At 35.3% G+C, this 21,354-nt stretch overlaps 1 protein-coding gene across 3 annotated transcripts in view; it reads left to right on the plus strand.

Annotated features, from left to right (window-relative positions):
* The window catches only part of CEP43 (centrosomal protein 43), a 46,783-nt gene extending 27,893 nt beyond the window's left edge, over positions 1-18,890 (plus strand). For 2 of the 3 annotated variants that reach the window (XM_004476932.5, XM_004476930.4), the window contains 5 exons: positions 6,134-6,246; positions 8,093-8,161; positions 13,141-13,180; positions 14,064-14,160; positions 16,853-18,890. In XM_004476932.5, the coding sequence (XP_004476989.2) occupies positions 6,134-6,246; positions 8,093-8,161; positions 13,141-13,180; positions 14,064-14,160; positions 16,853-16,927 (394 nt within the window). In that variant the 3' untranslated portion in view covers positions 16,928-18,890. Of the gene's footprint in view, positions 1-6,133; positions 6,247-8,092; positions 8,162-9,384; positions 9,525-13,140; positions 13,181-14,063; positions 14,161-16,852 lie in introns of all 3 variants that reach the window. The other variant, XR_011647715.1, reaches the window with a different exon arrangement.
* The last annotated feature ends 2,464 nt before the right edge of the window (positions 18,891-21,354 follow it).

Raw genomic sequence — 21,354 nt, forward strand, 5'->3', positions numbered from 1 at the left:
TAGCAGATGTTACAGAGCCATAATATACAGTTCCATATGATTTTCAAATTATCTTTTTTGTTTTAAAATTGCTTCATTTAAAACCTACCAAGTTACTAACGAGACAAAATAGTCTCTTCAGCAAATGGTGCTGGGACAACTGGATATCCATAACCGAAAAAATGAAGGAGGACTCTTATCTTATTCACTATATAAGAATCAACGTAAAATGGACCAAAGACCTAAATATAAAAGCCAGGAACATAAAACAACTAGAAGAAAATGTAGGAAAACATTTTAAAGATGTTGTTGTAGATGGTGGTTTCTGGGATCTTGTATCCAAAGCTCAAGCAACAAAAGGAAAAATAGATATGCGAGACCTCCTCAAAATTGAACACTTTTGCACCTTAAAAGATTTCGTCAAAAGAGTGAAAAGGCAGCTGGCTCAGTGGGAGAAAATATTTGGAAAATATATCTGATAAGGGTTTAATGTCCGTGATATATAAAGAGATCATACAACTCAACAATAAAAAGGCAAATTACTCGATTAAAAAGTGGGCAAAAGACTTGAATAGACATTTTTCCAAAGAAGAAATACAAATGGCAAAAAAACACATGAAAAAAAGTTCAACATTACTAGCATTTGGGGAAATGCATATCAAAACTGCTGAGATATCATTTCACACCTTTTAGAAAGGCCACTGTTAAAAAGGTAGAAAACTACAAGTGTTAGGAAGGATGCAGAGAGATAGGAACACTTATTCACTGTAGATGGGAATGTAGAATGGTGCAGCCACTATGGAGGAATGTTTGGCAGTTCCTAAAGGAGTTGAGTATAGATTTGCCATGTGACCCAGCAATATCACTACTAGTTATATATCCAAAAGACTGAGAGCCGTTACACGACTAGTTAGCTACACCAGAGATGTTCATAGTGGCATTAGTCATTTTTGCCAGAAGATGGAAAAAACCCCAGGTGTCCGTCAACCAATGAATGGATAAATAAACTGGTGTATACACATCATGGAATAGTATGCAGTTGTAAAAAGAAATGAAGTCATGAAGCATATGACAACATGGATGAACCTGGAGGACTTTATGTTGAATAACATAAGCCAGACACAAAAGGACAAATACTTTATGATTGTTCTATTATGAACTAAATATATTGTGTAAACTCATGGAGTTAATAACTATAAGTCACCAGAAAATTAGAACGAGGTTAAGAGAATGGAAAGGTGAGGGTTAACTTGTGCAGAATTGGTAAAAAAAAATTGTGTGTTAATCTTCGGAAATGAATAGAAAAGGTGAGAAAGCACAGCATAATGTTTGTAACTGGCAGAGCTGTTAGATAGGTATGACAGTGATTCAAAGAGAAAGTCTAAGGCCATATAGTAATGTATATTACTAAAAGGAAAGCTAAAAATGTAACATGGGATTGTGTAGCATAGTAAAACCTCATGTGAAATAATGAATATGGGTAATATTGCATATATAAGACTTTTTCTTTGAAAAAAACAAGTATTTTGTATGTTAATATTAGAAGATGTTAATAGCAGGCAAAAAAAGAAACCAAAGTGTTATACTAAGTAAAAGAAACCAGATACAGAGTATGGCATATTATATGATTCCATTTATATAAAATGTAAATTTAAATCAGTTCATAAAGATGGGATTAGGTTAATGGTTATGTAGGGCAGGGGAAGGATAGAGGGATTGGGAGGTGACTGCTAAGGAGTGTGGAGTTTATGTTTTTGAGTAATGAAATTGTTCTCAAATTTTTTGTGGTTATGAATGTACTACACTGATTATACTAAAAACCATTGATTATACACTTTGGATAGATTTTTGGTATGTGGAAAAAATATTTAAATAAAGTACACATTCAAAAAAATCAACAAAGAAAGTAAATTCACAATTATTTGGAAAGGAAACAAGTCACTTCTAAATGATGGATCAAAGAAGAAGTCACAATGGAAATTAGAAAGTATTTTGAACTGAACAGAAAAGAAAGTATGACATATCAAAATTTCTGAGATGCAGCAAAAGCAATGCTTTAAAAGAAATGCATAGCTGTAAACACCTGTATTAAGGAAAAAGAAAGATCTTAATAACCTTTAGAAATCAGAAAAAAGCAAACTAAAACCAAAATAAGCAGAAGGAAGGAAATAATAATAAAAATTACAACAGAAAGCAATGAAACAAATATAAAATAACAATTGTTGAGAAAATGAGTGAAGACAGAAATTGAGTTTCAGCAAATCAGTGACTCACAACAAAGATCAACAAAAATGACTGATGAAAAAAAAACAAAAAGAAGACACAAATTACCAAAATAAAGTGAGCATCATTACCAACCTTACAGAAATGAAAAGGATTAGAAGGGAATGAACAAATTTATACCAACAAATTAGATAGCTTAGATGAAGTAACTTTCTAGAAAGATGCAAACTACCAAAAGTGACTCAAGAAGAAATTTAAAATGAGATAGACAAGTAATTAAATTAATGATTAAAATCCTTCCAGTAAAGAAAAGTTCAGGTTAGTTGGTTGTGCTGGTTAATTCTACCCAAATATTCAAAGGAGAAATAATACTAGTCTTTCACAAAAGTCTTCCAGGAAATAGAAAAGTAAATACTTCTCATTCTGAGGCCATTTTACCATAATATTAAAGTCAGATAGACATCAAAAGAAAACTTTAGACCAGTATCCCTCATGAATATAGATGCAAACATCCTTGACAAAATCTTACCAAATCTAGTCCAGCAACATAAAAAGATTTTGCACCATGACCAAATGGATTTTATCCCAGAAATGGAAGATCACATTACCGTTTAAGAATCAGTTAATGTAATGCACCATTAATAAAATACAGGTAAAAAAAAAATCACATGATAATCTTGTCTTCAGAGATGCAGAAAAAGCATTTGACAAAATCTAACACATTTGAGATAAAAATTTAACTGTGGATAGAAAAGAACTTCCCAAATCTGAAAAAAGGCATCAACTACAGATCCATAGCTGATGTCATACTTAATGGGGAAAGACTGAATACTTTCCCCAAATATCAGGCACATGACTGTATTGTCGGCTGTCACTGTAGTCAACACCATATGAAGGTTCTGACAGTTTTAATTAGTACTGTAAGGCAAGAAAAAGAAAGGTGTCCAGATGGTAAAATGAAAACAAAACTATATTTATAGATGACATGATCTCCATGTAGAACATCCTAAGGAATACCATTAAAAAAGGCAGAATAAAACTGCTGGATTTAATAAATGAGTTCAGCAAAGGCACAGATTAATATGTAAAAATTCTGTTTCTTTATATGAACAGGGAACAGCCCAAAAATTAAATTAAAATAATTCTGTTGCCAGTATTATAAAAAAAATCTAGTACTTGGAAATAAATTTAACAAAAGAAGTACAAGACTTGTGCACTGAGAACTACAAAGTTTTGCTGAAAGAAGTTAAAAACCTAAATAAATGGAGAAACATGCCATGTTCTTGGATTGGAAGACTCAATATTGTTAAAAACCCATTCTTCCTGAATCGATATATTGATTCAGTAAAATCTCTATCATAAATCTCAGCAGTCACCTTTTTTTAACCTATATTTAAAAAGTCATCCTAAATGAGAATAGAAATGCAAAGAATGTACAATAACCAGAACAATTTTTTGAAAGATCCAAATAGGAGTACTTAAATTTCCCAATCTTAAAACTTATTATAAAACCACAGTAATCAAGACTTTGAGGTGCTGGCATAAGATTAGACATAAATTTATCAGTGGAACAGTTTTGAGACTCTAGAAATATACCCTGACATTTACGGTCAGTTAGTTTTGGCAAAGGTGTTGTGGGGAAAGGATAGGCTTTTCAACAAATTGTGTTGGGGCAATTGGCTCTCTGTCCATATGTAAAAAGATGAATTTAGATCCTTATATATGAAAATTTACTCAAAATTCATTGTAGACCAAAATTAAAACTTGAACTATAACTTTTTTTTTTTTTAAGAAGTAAACAGAATAATATCTTCATGAACTAGGTTAAAGATTTCTCAGATATGATGCCAAAGTACAGTCCATAAAAGGAAAAATTGATAAATTGGACTATATCGAAATTTAAAACTTTTATATTTCAAAAGGCACCATCGAGAAAGTGAAAAGACAAGACTAAGACAGGGAGAAAATATATGTAAATTGTATATCCAATAAAGGACTTAAGTCCAGAATATGTAAAGAACTCTTTTACAGCCCAATAATACCAAGGCAAGTAAAAATTTAGAAATGGGCTAAAGATTTGAATAGACATTTCTCTAAAGAAGATAAACAAGTAGCTGATAAGCATTTGCGAAAGATATCATCAGTAGCCAATAGGGAAATGCAAAGCAAAACAGTAATGAGATACCACTTCATACACACTAGGATGGTGTAGTGTGAATCTGTACCTACCCCAGAAAATTGTTCTTAATGTTATAAGTAGCATCTTTTGGAGAGTAGGATCAAGTTATGACCCATCTCATTCAGGGTGAATCTTAATCCTCTTCTGGATTCCTTTATAAAAGGAATGAATACAGAGAGAGAGAGAAGCAAGAAGCTGAAAGCAAGGATATCTGAAAGAAAGGAGACACCAGCAGGTGCCGCCATGTGCCTTGCCAAGTGACAGGAGTCCAGGATTGCCTGCAGCTGGTTTTTGGGGAGAAAGCATCACCTGATGATACCATGGTTTGGGCATTTTTCTCAGCCTCTAAACTGAAAGCTTGTAAACTTATAAATTCCCACTATTAAAAGCCAACCTGTTTTGGCAGCCTAGCAAACTAAAACATAGTATTAAATCAAATGACAAATGAAAAGCATTGGTGTAGATTTGGAGGAATGGGACTCTTACACATTGCTGGTGGTAATATAAAGTGATGCAGCTGCTTTGGAAAACAGTTTGGTACTTTTGAAAAATTACACATAAATTTATTATAGACCCAGCAATTCCACTCCTAATTATCTACCCAAGACTTAAAAACATGTCCACACAGAAACGTGTACATTCTTGTTCATAGCAGCATTATTCATAATAACCATAACTGGAAACAACCCAAAGGCCTGTCAGCTGATGAATGGGTAGAATATGGTATATCCGTACAGTGGAATGTTATTCAGAAATAAGAAAGTTCTGATGTGTTATAATATGGATGAACTTAAGGACATTTATACCAAGTACAAAAGCCAAACATATATATGAAATGTCCAGAAAAGGCAAATATATAGAGACAGGAAGTAGAGCAATGATTACTTGGGGCTGGGAGTTGAAACAGGGACTGACTGTAAATGGGCACAAGGGATGGAAGCAATGGATTGTTGTGATGATTGAGTAAATCTACTAAAAATTGTTGGTTTGTACAGCCAAATGTGTAATTCTATGGCATGTAAATTATACTTGGAATAAAGATGTTAAGAAATCTCATGTGTGGATGAAATAAGTATACAAATAGGTAAGTTATTGGTAAAAATGATACCAGAAGGGATGTAAACATACCATTTTTGGTGATGTCTGTCTGTCCATGTTCATTGGGTTACTGACAAATGCTTTTCTAGTATAAAGAAAAATCTTTAAAATTATTCTTGCTTATATTTTGTATAGATTATAAAACATGCATTATTCATTTTTTCCATTATCTTGCATGGCCTTGGGCAAAATAAGCACCTCAGCCTATTACTGTGAATATTAAGAAAATTTTTAATAATTAAAAATTCTTTCTTTCATTGGCATCTCTTAAATCTGAGGTGTAGTATTTGTTAGTAGACTTCTGTCCTTGGCTGCATTTTTGGGGGGGTGGAAAATGGCTTCTGATAAAATCCACACTGAAGATGGTAAAGGAAAGCAATTTATTTTGCAAGATATCAACCAGTTCTGAATAGAGGTGAGGAGGCTTCCTAATTGATAAAACTGCTGCATGAATTTGTATTTATCCTTAGTCTCTGCGTTGCCTTGCAGGTATACTTTATATTTTAGAATCCATAAACTGTATTACCTTATTCCCCACCTACTGTATGTATATAAAATATATTTCAATTGCTTAAGTTTTAGTGGCAAAATTAACTTATCTAGCAAAGGAATATAACATGACCTCCTTTTAACTATATACCTTTTTCTTCTTAGGAGAAGTGACCCTAGTAAGCAAGGGGGAAGCCTTGTGTCGCTCTCAGATGCACCACCCTTAAAAAGTGGACTCAGCTCCCTTACTGGAGCCCCATCGTTGAAAGAATCTGAGAGTAAGTACCCTGAAAATCTCCCCTATTTGTCGACTGAAGATGTGGGCTTGCATACTTTTTTTTTTCCCCTCTAACTAACCAATATCATCATTGGTGGTTTTTTTTTCCCCTTCAAGAAAATAAATTAAAAATCTTTAAAATACCCTGTAATTTTATCACTCAGATATTTCGTGTTTATATTTTGCTAAATTTTTCATTTCATTTTAAACAAAATTGTGATGATATTCACTCTATCAGGGGTTCTTAACCAGCAGTCTGTGAGCTTGAATTGAAATTCAAAAAAAAGTTTATTCTTGTGGCATGTGGTGTGGGTGTGATATATTTATTAAATAGTACACAGTATAGTGTGGACATAGTTAGGGGTCCGTGGTTTTCACCTGACTGGCAAAGGGGTCTGTGGAACAAAAAAGGTTCAGAACCCCTGCTGTGTATCTTTTTTTTTTTTTTTTTTTTCTCGAGGTACCGGGGGCCAAGATTGAACCTGAGACCTCTTATGTGGGAGGCTGGCGCTCAAATACTGAGCCTTATTGGCTTCCCTGAGTTGGTTTTTTTCATTTGTTTTGCTTGTTGTTTTGTTTTTTTGTATGTTTGTTTCTTCAGGAGGTACTGGGAGGTGGGAGCTCAACCACTTGAGCCACATTGCTCCCTCTATATCATTTTATATTATCTTTTTTCTGTCTTAGTACAATATTTTTAGAAAATTGACTTTTTAATTGTTTTCTATTAGCTGTAGGTACATAACAGTTTTTAAATCATCCTTCTTCTTTGGAACATTTATACTGACTTGAGTGGGATTCCAATTCATTTAATTTTTAAAAATTTTATTTCAAAGATTCTGTAATATCACAGTAATCATTATGGAAATGTTTATATACAGTTCCTCCATCAGGGATTTGGATTTGACGCATCTTTTTATTTGTTGCAGAGATAGGGATTGCTAGCTAGAAAATAGAATGACCAAGCTCCTGTATAATTTGTCTTCCCAGTCCTCTACACATAGATGGTAACAGCACCAAGAATTAAAAACCATAGCATTAAAAATACTTATGTAGGTATGTGGATGAGCTTTGTGTGCTAACAAAGAGTAAGTATAGCATTTCATTGGCATAGTGTTTAGAGCGTAAATGTACCTCTTTTGAGAAAGCTTCCTTAAAAAAGTGTATCTTTACTTGGAATTTTCAGTGTGAGTTTTGCATTGGTTTTGCTGTACTTCCTAATCTTTTTTTAAAGTACATGATAACTGTGAGACTCCCTAGGACATGCTGAAGAGATGGTCTGTTCTGTCTTCCAGACATCTTAGGAAACTGGTCATGTTTTCCATTACTATTGCCCACATCAGTTTTCATCGTTCTTTTTCTTCTTTGCATTCATTATTGCTCCTTTCAAGAAAGGAATCACAATATCTGGGGCACTCTAACACTGATTAGGAAATAATAGTGTAGAGAAGGTATTGAAAATTTAGGACTAAAGAAGTAAAACCAGTGAGTAGAGTATCTTAGCAAATAAAATAACAGTTGATGTGAAGCAAAATTTAGAAGTTCAAAGGAAAATTGAAATTGGTGAGAATAACTATAGTCCATGAATTTATTCATAAAGGAACTACCTTCTATAGAAGGTGATGTCTTTTAGTTGGGCAAAAAGTTATTTTCATGGTTGTATTCCAGTAATGAGTGGCATTGTTTGTGGTTAAAAAAATGCAGAAGTTAAGCAGCCATTAATCATAGTTTGTTTTTCTTGGTTTTAGGTTGTTAAGCTTCTGTCATATGATACTGGAAGAAAAATTGATATGGTTTAGAGAATGCAATGTAAAAGTCAATTGAATGCTAATATTTTTTCCTTTTCACAGGTAAAAGGGGAAACACAGTTTTGAAAGATCTGAAATTGGTCAGTGATAAAATTGGATCACTTGGATTAGGTAACTAGATTTCCCATTTTAGTGTGCATTGCTTTACGGTGATTATTTTCTAGGATGAAATCTTACATGAAGTGACTCGGTCAACCTGCATTGAACACCTCATGTCTTGCATTCAGCATATGTTGGGATTGTTTTTATGCATCCAGGATTACACCCATATGCCAGGGACATAGCAGTAGCCCAGCAGACCTTTGCGCTTATGGAGTTTAAAGTCTAGTGGGGAAAGTAGACATTAAACAAGGACCTACAGATATTTTGAGCATTCAAACATTCTGTTATGAAAATCAGTAGTGGGTTGACTTTGCCTTGTTGAAGCAGTCAGGGAAGGCCTCTCTTAAGATATAACTTCTATGCCAAGGTTAGATGTTGAATAAGAGATAGATAAGGGAGATAAGAAGAGATTTCAATTCAGACTGAGACAGCTTGGGCAAAGCAACTTGTAGTACTGGGGTATGTGATTTAGAACCCAGTGATTCAGTCTAATGTAGGAGACATATTTGTAAAAAGAAGATTTGTGAGATACCATATTAAGTTCTTCAATATGGGGCAGTATCATTGATGACTGTTCATGACCCTGTGCCAGCAAATTCATTCCTATAGAAGTAAACATCTTGATCCCTGGCCCATATGTTGAGAACATGGTTCTCAGCCAGTTTCCCATGTTGTGCAAAACCACAGTCTTAAGTATTATAGGCAGGCATATTTGAGGCATACCTTACTCAGTAGCTGACCTGAAGGGAATAATTCAGCCTAGGTTCACCATCACCTTTTTCCATACTCTTGGTGGAACTTTGTGATGTGTGTGCATAATAGAGTGTTAGGTTCTGCCTGATCTTAAGTATGGGCAATGGAGCACAGCCTGACAGGCAGTTTGAGGAGAAAGAAGAACATGTCCCCTGTGCTCTTTGCATTACAATAAGATGGGGTTCAGCGGCTTAGAAAAATAGCCCCATGCCTCTGAAGAAACATTTAGGTTGGGAAAGAAGATGGACTTTGAAGTTGGATAGATTTGCATTAAAATCCCAGATGTGACACTAATTAGTAGGTAAGGTAGGTAGGTAAGCGTCTCATCTGTTAAGTGGAACTAATAACTACCTCATTTTAAAGAGAAAATAAATTTTAAATATATGTACACATACATATAAAAAGTACAGTGCCTGGCATAGTAGATGCCACGTAAATTTTAGTTTCCTTTTTATGTTACTTTGTTCCCCCATCTGCAGCCATTTGCAGAAGAATCGATGTCCCCTGAGCTGCTGGATTCTTGGCCAACACAATTCCATGGACTCCCGGTGATTGCCGAGTTGGTTGTTGTGCAGCCCCTCTGCAGTTTGTGCCTCCTGTTTGCTGGCTGGCCAGCTAGGTGGGCCTGCTCCCCTTCCTTCCATTTTTCTTTTCCTGTTACTTGTAATCATTTTTCCTTTGGACATTCTTTCCTACACCCTAATGCAAACTCTGCTTTGTGTTTTCACCCCTAAGCTCTACCTCAGTGGCTAACCACCACTTAGAGACTTTATTCTAAACTTCTAAATCTTGTTAGCTGCTTTGTTCCTTGAGTGTTTCTGGTTTTGACTTTTGCATTGTTTTGTTTATTGTCAAACCATTTAGCTTCTCTCTCTGTCTTCTCTATTCTATATCAAAGTGAAGGTTTCCCCAGTCATTTTTGAGAAGGAGCTGCTACAAGTTCTCATCCTCAGTGGGGGCCGGGGGTGGGGGTGGCTGTGGCTGACTGTCAAGGTGCAGATGGTGGTAGAAGAGTGGTATACTGCGTCACCTCACTTTCTTTTGGGAACTTTTGCGTATCTTTTGGGAACTCTGGATTTTTGGTAGTCATACAAGTAAGAATTTTTCCAGTCCTCTAGACTGTGTAGTTGATCATTTTGCCAAAAAAAAAAAGTTTTGTTTGGTACAGTGGAATTTTAAGAATGTTTTCCTTTTTTTTTTCTTCCATTGTAAATATACATTATTCCAGTTACCTTAAATAATATATTAACTTAGTGGACTAGCCTAGGATAATGATGATGTTAGTGATAATGGCCTGGCACTGTACCAAGAAATTATTTCATTCTTGTCCTATGAGATAGGTTTTGTTATTACCTCCATTTTTACAGATGAAAAACGTGTGTTAAGTTGTTAAAGATCATGTAATAGCTTTTAAAATCCTGATGCCAAAGCTGTTGCTCTCAACCACTGGGTTTTACTGCCTATACATTATTTACACATTATTTTAATATTTCAGTGGGAAAATAAACTCTGAGTTTGAAAGATACAATTTACAAATAAAGCTTTAGAGAACAACTTACGTTAGTTTGGGTACTGCCTCCATTATAGATGAATAGTAATCAAAGGCACCCAAATGAAATGTTTATAGACAGATATTTTGCATGTTGGCAGATTTTTCTGTGAGGGACCAAACAGTAGATATTTTAGGCTTTTTGAGCTACATACGATCTCTGTTGCATATTCTTTGTTTTTTTTTCAATCCTGTAAAAATGTAAACGCTTTTCTTAGTTCACTCCATTGGCCAGATTTGGCCTGCAGGCCATGCTTTCCCAACCCCTGGTTTAAAGAAATAGTTATTCTGCTAAACCCACTCATTTTGATTCCAATTTATAATAATGCTAAATATATTATCACCAGGAAGTCAAAGTCCAGTTTTGTCTTCCAGCACATTATTCAGTAAATATTTAGTGCTTTGAATATGGCTACAAGTGCTGGGAGGTAGGAAGTTCACTCAGCTTATTCTAAAGCCAAACTGCTGCCACAACTATGTCTATTCATTAGGAAAATGTTTTCTTCTGCTCTCTGCATTGGTCTTCACATATAGGGAACACAGAGCACTTGGTCCTTGGAGGCTGTCTCACAGCTTTAGTAGCTGATTTTTTCTTGGTACTTGCAAACCAGCCATATACGTGGTTTGTTTAATCAGGAGATTTCTAACCCTCATTCTCTTCTTGGCAGTGAGGCATCTAGGCTCCTAATGGAAATAGGTTCTTTATTTGAGTAGGTCCAGCATCAGCATTTAGCAAAGCGGGAAAAGAGAGAGGAATGCAGTCTAGGAACTTGATCTGTGCCTGTTGATTACTCTCAGGGACTCCTGACTGATTGTCACAAGGGTTTGGGTGTAGAAGTAGCTCTGGTTTCTTGCTTTTTTCATTTTCTGATATTGTCTCTTCCCTACTCTCATGTAGTCCATCCGTCTATCTCCATCTGTCTGTCTCCTGGAGGATATTTCTGTCCAAATCAATTGTCTGTACCCTAGTTCTTACCCCACTCATTTCTGGTCTTGGCTACTGCAGTCTTTTCTTTTTTGTCAACCTTGCCTCCCCTAAACACATTTTCTTGCAGTGGCCACAGAGTCTATGGAAAAATGTAAATTACATCATTTCCCTGTTCTTCTTTCACTCCTACCCCACCTCCCTTCTGATTAGTTTTCCTTTTACATTTAGGCTCAAATCCTCACTGTTACCTATAGGCCCTAAAAGATCTGGCTTCTGCCAAAACTCTTCTGATCTCTACAACTTTTGTTCCTGTCCCTACCCCCTTCCCGTGCTGGCCCCACACTCATTATTCTATGGTAATACTAATTTCCTTACTTTCTGTCACACCACCAACCACTCTCATACTAGCACATGCTTCCTCTCCTTGGATCATTCTTCCCAGTGATTTGTGCTTCCAGTATCTTCTTCAGGTTTCAACTCAGCTATTATCTTAGAGAGTTCTTCCCAGTCACTCAGTGGATTTGGTTTGTTCAATTGTTATTGCCTTTTTCTTCACACTAGAATGTTAACCCCCTTGTGATCAGAGATAACATCATCTTTGCTATGCCTCCAGGGACCTTGCACTCTACCTGGCACCTAGTGGTCACTCAGATATTTGATAAATGAGTAAATTAATCACAGAATTTTACTGCACACGAATCACCTTGTCTAAGTGCCCATCTAGAACTTGAATCCCCTTAACTTTACAACTGACTGCAGAGATAGTCCAGTCCTATGTTTTGCAGCACTCAAGGCCCATTGTCAACAGCATCTTTGAACAATTTTCTGTTGAGCCAGAGTTTTTCTTAATGGTCTGCATTGTTCCTCTCTTGGCCATAAGTAATTCTTATATGTCTTCTGCATGTCAGTCATTCACATTTAAGACAGCTGTCATGTGCCTCTTAAGTCTTTCCTTGAGGTTAACAACCCTGTTTCCTGCAACCATTCCTCAGAAGACATTGGAGGAAATGAAGAATAATATATGTTTGCTCTGTATAACCTTAAGTAAATCTTAAAGGGGTCCACTCTGCCAAAAGACTTAAGTACTTTTAGAAGCTTGTAACTTTTATTCATTAATCAGTATCCCTCCTCCTTGTTATGTTAATTTTTAGTGAGAGTTGACTATATTTCTAAAGTCTAGGTTAAGTACTTAAAATACATTGATCCTTATGTTAACCATGCAATTTGTGTGGTTTGGACCATACTTTAGAACTGAGGAAACTGAGCCAAAAAAGGTTAAATAACTTTTTTAGGATCACCTAGTTGTTAAGTGGTAGATCCTGGAGTTGAACTCAGTTCTGTCTGAAGTCTGTGCTCTCATTTGCTGATGCTCTATTGCCTCTTTACAACTTGTGATAATTTTTTAAAAATGTGGTAACATTTTTTGAATTTGAAAAGTCTCATTAATCCAAAAAAAATGACTAAAGGTGGTTGATTATAACTTGATTTTGTTGTATCCTGTTAGTAGCTGTCAAAGATTTGCTTTTAATATGAAAGGACATTCATATTTTTGTGATATGGTATAATCATAAACTTTTTTTTAATAAAAGTTCATTATTTCTTAGGTAGTTTATCATTTGCCTTTATATACGTCAAAAGTACTAATGATACAGCAGAATTCCGTAGTAATATAGTAGTTTTTTTGGAAGGCTACATGCTAATTATCAGTAAATTGTGAAGTATGTATATAAATATGCCATCTCTTTTAAAACTTTTCAGGGACTGGAGAAGAAGATGACTACATTGATGATTTTAATAGGTAAGGAAAATAGTTGGATAACATCTATAATTATAAATAATTCTTGAGCCCAGGAAAATATGATAACATTACATTTGGTGCTTATTTTAGTTAGTGTATTTGATTTTCTTATTTATATCGATTGAAGGTGAGTAACAGATAGTTAATCCAGAATTTTCTGCTTGGCTTTGGAGCATGGTTTTGAATGTACAGTAGAATATAGGAAACTTGGTAAGAATAAGATAAAGAAATAACATTGAAGGACTGACTTGAAAGTTATTAAGAAGCACTTAAGTTGCCATATTATAAGCACTTTCCTTGTAATGGGAATTGTCTGCAATCAGCTTTTAAAAATTGTTTTCTCAAATTGTTTTTCTAAATCAGGTGGCATTTCTCAGTGTTCTGTTTTGGATAACTTTGTTATATTCATAAGGAATAAATACATTATATGAGTTTGTTAATAAATTGCAAGTGGTATTTGTTGTGGATATGATTAGAAATTTTAAATGATATGCCTTTGAATTTTATATGTGACAATTTTTTTCCCTGTTTGCATCGTGTTTATTTTTTAACAGAATAGTTTATTGGATAGTTTTTGAGAGCATGATATAGTAGACAAAATTTTTTAAATCTGGATTTGCTTCTTTCTTGACATTGTGACCCTAGCACCCTTCATGAACTTTAGTTTCTCATCTGTTAAATTGACTTGCCTGTTCTCCTATCCTTGCAAAGTTATTTTAAGGGTCGAGTGAATTAAATATGTATGAAATAAATGATATATCTAATATTTTATTACATTTTACTTAAAGGACTAAAATAAATATCTGAAAGTTTAAGGAATGATAGTGCTATCTTTAGCTGTTTATATTCAGAGTTGTCATTTTTTTATTTCCTCTGAAATTAGTACCAGCCATCGCTCCGAAAAAAGTGAGTTAAGTATTGGTGAAGAGATCGAGGAAGACCTTTCTGTGGAAATAGATGACATCAATACCAGTGATAAAGTATGATTTTATGCATTTCCTATAGATTGCTGTTTTGGCTTCTCTCTTGCCTTGATTTACTTATAAAGCTTCAAAAATTTAGACTAACTAGGATTAAAACTAGTTGAAAATTGTGGAAAGTTCATGACAGAGTTACCTGGTCCAAGTCTAAAAAGAATCTCTAATGATTATAAAACTATTTTAGCTCACCACTCACTTTGGTCACTGAATGCTTCTGGAATGTTTATGTGCTACTCTGCTAGAGCTTTGCTACCTGTGGAATAAGGTAGGCCATAAGGGATTAGGACTTGGGTCAGAATTGTAGACAGTGTAGGCAAGATGTCATAATCAAGTCAGTGGAGAAAACTCTGACCCATATAAGGAATACTCTATGAATATAGGGGATGAAGCTGTAACTAGAGGATAACCAGGGAAGTCTGGTTGTGACATCGGAATAGACAAATCAGGGCAGCAAAGGCGAAAATGGACTCAGCATAAAATTAGGGGTCCATATTTGAGATCCTAATTTGACCTTTTTTGCAGTCAGGGAACAGAATATACTTTGATTATGAGATTAAGGTAGCTTCTCAGGATCAGATATTCATATCCACATCAAGGTTTTATGCATAGTTCAGATTCTGCCTTTCATGTTGAAGCCAGCAAGTGAATTTTACTTTCCAGAATGGGGTAGAACTCTTACAAATCTTGTGGCTCTCAGGTGATTATTACACAGAGATGGTCTCTGAGAGAATCAGCCTTTTATAATGAAAGCACCACAATCTTAAGTCAGCAAAACAGGGTTGGAATTCTCACTCTTTTTTGTACTTTGGTCTCTTAGACAATCTTTAACCTTTGAGTCTCTGTTTCTTCATCCACAAATTGGAAGTATTTATATGTGTCCAGTAAGATTGTTTTTAAGATTAAATGTGTGATAATATTTAAAGTACCTTTCTTATTTCCTAACACTGTATTATAGGCTTATAATTTGTCTTACCTTTCACTCTATATTATCTTAAGAGGCTTAAAATAGTTACAGTAAAAGATTTACAGAAGAATTATTTGAACAGTCAGTTTTCAAAAAAGAGTTAATGTAATGTTTAACTCTTAAGTCAACCTGTCTGTATTTTCCCATATTTTCAAAATAGATGAAGGTGAGGTGGAGGACTTTTGCCAATGATTGTTTTAGTCATTGATTTAAAACTCCTCTTAGTTGTGAATTAAGAGTGGGCAAAAGAGGAACTCTAAGCATAACCCTGCCGTGGGGTGCCTTGGACTGTTTCCAGGTGGGTACAGTACTCAGCTGTGCCAGTGTAGCAGGAAAACAGTCATAGGCAGTATGTCAGTGAATGGGTGTGGCTGTGGGCCATGGGCTAGTCTAGGAAGTGATGGCAGGTTTCTCTAGATGATCCACCTTGATCCACCTTGATCTGGCCTCCCAACTGTATTTTTTATATTCTGAAGCCTGTAGTTAGACTCATGGTTTTTCACTAACTAAAGATAATGTTTTCTTGGCTCCCAATTATGCTTTAGTATTTCCTTTCCCCATTATCATCTTAAGAACTTTATAGGAATGAAGGTGTATATTTTAACTAACAGGTTTTCTACTTCAGAGTTTAAACAAAAACAGTAATTACTCTGTTACATTTCTGAACCAGAGGTACCATGAGTCATCATCTTGTTTACCTCTCTATAAGGGTCCCCTTGACTTTGGTTTCATTTGACACTGTAATAAAGAGTATCACACAATTTTTTATGTTTGATGTTTACTCTGTCATCTTATGGAAAATAGCAAGTAATTGTTTTCAAATGAGAATATTACATATTTTAGTGAATTTAAGTAATGTGTAATTTGTAAGTAAAGGTTTTTAAAGGGTTGAGAATTCAGAGTAATGCTTACTATAAACAGAAGTCACACTTTGGGACATACCCAAATAAGGCAATTTTGTAAACTTTATTTTTTCTCTCTTTTTTTAAAATATTACATTCAAAAAATATGAGGCTCCCATATACCCCCACCCACCTCACCCCACTTCTCCCACATCAACAACGTCTTTCATCATCATGACACATTCATTGCGTTTGTGAATACATTTTGGAACACTGCTGTACCACATGGATGATAGTTTACATTATAGTTTACATTCTTACCCAGGCCACCCAGTGGGCCATGGCAGGACATATAATGGCCAACATCTGTCCCTGCAGTACCACCCAGGACAACTCCCAAGTCCTGAAAATGCTCCCACATCACATCTCTTCTTCCCTCTCCCTGTCCTCAGCAGCTACCACGGCCACTTTCTCCACATCAGTGCTACAATTTCTCTCGTTACTATCACAATAGTTCCATAGTAGAATATCAGTAAGTGCACTCTAATAATTTTGTAAACTTTCTCGCTAATTTCAGGTTTTTTAGGTTAAATTGGAATGATGTCCAGGATGTTGTATCTTTAAAATTTTCCACTTGAAGCATTTTAAAGTATAACCAGAACAACACATTGAACCCAGAAAACTTTGCACTTATTAGTTAGCCGTATGATTTTAGGCAAGTCAATTCTCAGGCCTTCTGCTTTTTCTGCCTGTCTTCTGAGATTTAAATAAGAAGCAGTCTGAAGCGTATAAAATAGTATTTAAATTGTAGCAGTGTGTTTTTAAGATTATTTGTACTTCACTTGAATTCTGACACTGACTCTTTTCTTTCTTTTAAACCACCAAGCTTGATGACCTCACGCAGGACCTTACTATATCCCAGCTCAGTGATGTTGCCGATTATCTAGAAGATGTGGCATAGACATAAAAGAAGGAAGTATTGTCATTAAAAATGGACAGAGGACTCTGATCAAATACTTTCTTTTTTTTTTTCCGGACAGTTGCTCTGCTGCAATGTCTGCTCCCTATTGGTGCCTTGTGTTTCAAAAAGACTGCAAATATTTTTAAAAATAGCTATCACTATAAACAAAATACTTCCTCTTGGAGCCCATGTGTGGAAGATTTAATAGTCTTAATTTGGTTTAGTTACACATTTCTCCATGGAAATTATCTGTGCAGATGTTGATTGCAGGGAGCAAACCTGCGAACATACCAGGATTACAAAGAGCGTCACAGAAGGTGTCAGTGAAGCTGTAGGTTCACACCACTCTGTGTGTGTGTGGCTGCAAGTAGAATATGGTGTTTCATGGCTTTAGCCATCTAGAGTCAATTATAACCCAGTGTACTTCATTTCGGTATTAGGTGTTTCTGCAGACAGCAAAATAACTTGGTAAATTGTGGTACTAAAGCATATTGTTATAAGTTAAATTTGATATGTCAGTTTTATTTTATATTTTCTTCCATTCGGAAGGTTTGTTAGACCATTAAGGTTATCTTAAAGTACTTTTTTGTGTGCTACTTTATTTACTTTATTTTGCTTGTTTTAAAGAAATCTAGAAGTGGTTATGACTCTTAATTCCAAGCTATTTTTTCAATAAGTTAAAATCTGCTTTCAACACCCGTGTCCATATAAGATGCTTTAATCACAGTTTCTCTTCATTATAATTTATTATCTGTAAAGATGCCTTGAAACATTTAAATACCAAAATACATCTGAAACTGTTAAGCAGTGCTTTTATTTCAGATCTGTAAGGTGATTATATTAAAATCCAAATTGGAATGTGAAAGTAGTAATGGCCTAAGACCATATTCAGTTTGACAGAAACTTTGTATACTGTATATAATTTCATTATACCCCATTTGCCAATAAGAGCCAATAATAGAATTCTGGGCAGTCTCATTTGTACTTTTATGCATTGTGCTGCTGTTTTGTCAGTCATTGACATTTACAATGAAGTATTTTCAATTGTGCAAATAGAAAAAAACAATTAGAAGTGATGCATGCATAGTCATGTAAATAAAGCTAAGATTGTGTTTATTTTTTGTACTTTTAAATTTTAATTAAATTATGGCTTTTTATTAAAAGTCACCTTAATAAAAGGAGCAAATTAGACCAATTTCTTGATTGCTCATGGTTTATGTAATGTCAGTTTTTAGATATTACTTTAAATATTAAATATCACAAACGTTTCTTGAGCCTTAAAATTTAAAGGGAAAAAATACGTAAGGATTAAAAGCTATACAACATTAAAATCTGATTTTTAAACTTGACATGAAATAAAGCTTTAAACATTAAGAAAGAAAGTAGGACAGAAAATGGGCCGGTATATCTGCCTGAAAGTCTCTCTTTCGATCTGCCCTAAATTTTTAAACCATTAGCTTAGTCTAGTCAGGGCTTTTCATATTTTTATGTGAATGCTCTTTTGAGCAAACAATACCACATGTGAAGATGTAATCTGCTTCTATGAAAATCCCCCAAATGGCTTGTTATGTCATTTGTGAAGAATGTGTAAAATAATTACTTTCTATAAAGCATTATATTTTTCTCCCCTCTGTAATCTCTATCAAATGTTTTAATATTACTTAATAGGAGTTAGGTTTCAGTGAAGTGATTTGAAAGTATAGCAGGGAAATTTATGGAGAACTTTTTAGTAGCCTCTGACATTTGTCATTTTTCTGTTACCTGAGAATCTGACCTTTAGGTAATATTTGGGAAGGTGGGGAGAAAAATACCTTATATGAAACTTTATCATCAGCACTTAGATACATTTTGTTGAGTAATTTTGAGTAACTTAAAATTCAACTATGGAAAAGGTTTGGTTCTATATGTAACCTTTGATTAGATATTTTTAACCCATTAAACTTTAAAATGTGGAGAGACCGAAGGTTTTGAGTGTGATTAGTGCTTTCTTTTTGTTAAAAAATACATATTAAAATATTAATCCATGAAATATGAAATAATTTTTGTGGTAAAGCCTGTATTTTACAGCAGATTTTTCATACTCTTCTTTCATTTTATTGATATAACTAAAAATGAATTAAAAGCTTTTATTCTTTCTCTGATTATATTTTCTCATATCTTTAATATTTTACAGGGTATAATCATAACTAAGAGCCTGTTGTATAGCCAACAGGTATAGCTCAGTGGTTGAGCACCTCCTTCGCATATATAAGTTCCCAGGTTCAATCCCCAGTACCTCCTAAAAAAAAAAACCCTTTTGTACAGACATTTTTCTTGGATCCTGTCTTAAAACAGCCCTTTTTTCTGACATCTCTTTCCTTCCTTGCTGCACTGTAGTCATGTGGTCCTTAGAGCTGTGCAGGACTTCTTTCTCTGGACTTTGATTCAAGTTGTACCTGCTCAGGATCTTTGTTTTTGCCTCTCCTTGGCTTGGATTGCCCTTCCACCAGTACTTCACTGTTTCTGTCTCATTTTTTAAAAAGCTTCAAGGTGTAAAATGTGTCCGTTTTCCCTTCCCTCCCTGACCTGCACTATCATTCATCACATTTACCCTGTTTTATTTTATTCATCTATCTTATGTCTTTATTTCCTTGCTTATCATCTCGAAGCTGCATGAGGCAGGGTCTTTTTTTTAACCACAATATAGTCCTAGTATATAGAACAGCATTCAGCCCACAGGCGTGCTCAATATCTATTGGATTATGAACAGATCTTTAAAGCACTCGGGGGCTTGGAGAATACAGTGTTTCTGGCTGGGCACCTGCCTCCCAAGGGCAGCATCACACAAATTCTGGGAACAGCAGTCCTTGCCCTGAACTTGGACCCGTCCCTGGCTTGGACTCTGCAGGCATGGCATCAAGAGTGGGCTCGTGGTCCACCAGCTGGCTCAGCTGCTCATCCCAGCACCAAGGCTGAACTGGAAAATTGCTTTCTAAAGGAAGCAAACACTTTTCCTGTTAAGAGCTTCAGTATGGCTGTTGACACGAGAGAAAAGCAGAGCAGGACATGAGATAATTGAACCGTCCTGCTAGACAGAGACCAAAAAAGAAGGGCAAACTCCCAGAGAAAAATAAAAGTATGCTCCCTACACTCACCCCAAGTAATACACTCCTAAACTGGCATAGAGTTGGGCAGGGATTCTCCTATCTGTTCTCTGCCCGTGCACGTTAAAATACATTCCACCTGCTGTCTTGACACAGTCCTGTCTCACTCTGGGAGGAGGCATGTTTGGGGACGCACCAGTGCAGAAGAAATCCTGGGCAGCTATGTATATGAATTATCCTTAGTCTCATAACATATGGTCAACACAAGATTCCCTTTCACGTAGGGAAAACGAACAGCATGTTACAAGAGACTGACATGAACGCAGAACAACTTAACCGGGGAAACAACAAAATTTCAGAGCAGCCTAAATTATATTACCCAGGGATTAGATCATTTTTTACGTGAAAGATAAAGCTTTGATAATTAAAAAGACAGTAGTAGGACTGAACTATGGGATGACTCAAAAAATTAGTAATCTCAAAGATAACTGCCTGTTCAGCATAATTATCAGGCAGATTGAAAAGAGACTAGCATGGAACATGAAATAAGGATGTCAAGCATCTCTGTCCATGACAGCAGTTTCAGAGGGTTAAGATAAAGTCCACTGTTGGAAAATGTCCTTAGTTTATAGGTCACCTCCCTGCTGCACTGTGCTGGATGAGTGGTATATCCTGGTAGATATGACGGGTTTTAGTTTAAGAAAAGGAGTAAGAATTGCCTCAGATTTCTCATTGCTATACTGGGTGCTAGAAAGTAATAAAGCGATGGCTATAAAGTTACAAAGCAAAATGATTTTTGAACCCAGAATTAATACCCTGATAGAAAGGAACCTTCCTGCAGGTAGAAAATGAGTGCCAGGTAATGTAAGGTTGGCCTGTCATTGGGTGTTGTGCTGTATTTCCTGTGGCAGCTACTTGCAGCAACGATAGAATTGACTAGATGGAATCTGATTACAAAGAGGAACGGTGATATAGTTGTTTCCCATCCCACCTTTCTGGAACGTGGTTGTGGTTTTTCAATTTCTTTGCCTTCCAGCATAGTTCATTTTAGAAGGTTTACCCTTTCTTACCAGACCTTACTTTCCCAAGAAACAGGAAGGAGAAGAGGGGACAGGAGAACCAGATTTGAGATAGGGAATTTAATGGAGCACTGAACTCAGAAATGGAATTGGGAGAAAAGGAGATAGATGGAAGCAGTCGATTTTAGCATACAACATATATAAAATAATGACCTTAAAAAATAATTTCTGGTATTTTAACTTGAAGCTTTTGTTGTTTGGGGCAATTTTTTGAGTCATCAGATTTGATGGTGAACTTTTTTTTTCTAACTTTAAAGCGCTTTTG

This window comes from Dasypus novemcinctus, chromosome 28 (assembly GCF_030445035.2).
Source record: "Dasypus novemcinctus isolate mDasNov1 chromosome 28, mDasNov1.1.hap2, whole genome shotgun sequence".
Lineage (NCBI taxonomy): Eukaryota > Metazoa > Chordata > Mammalia > Cingulata > Dasypodidae > Dasypus > Dasypus novemcinctus.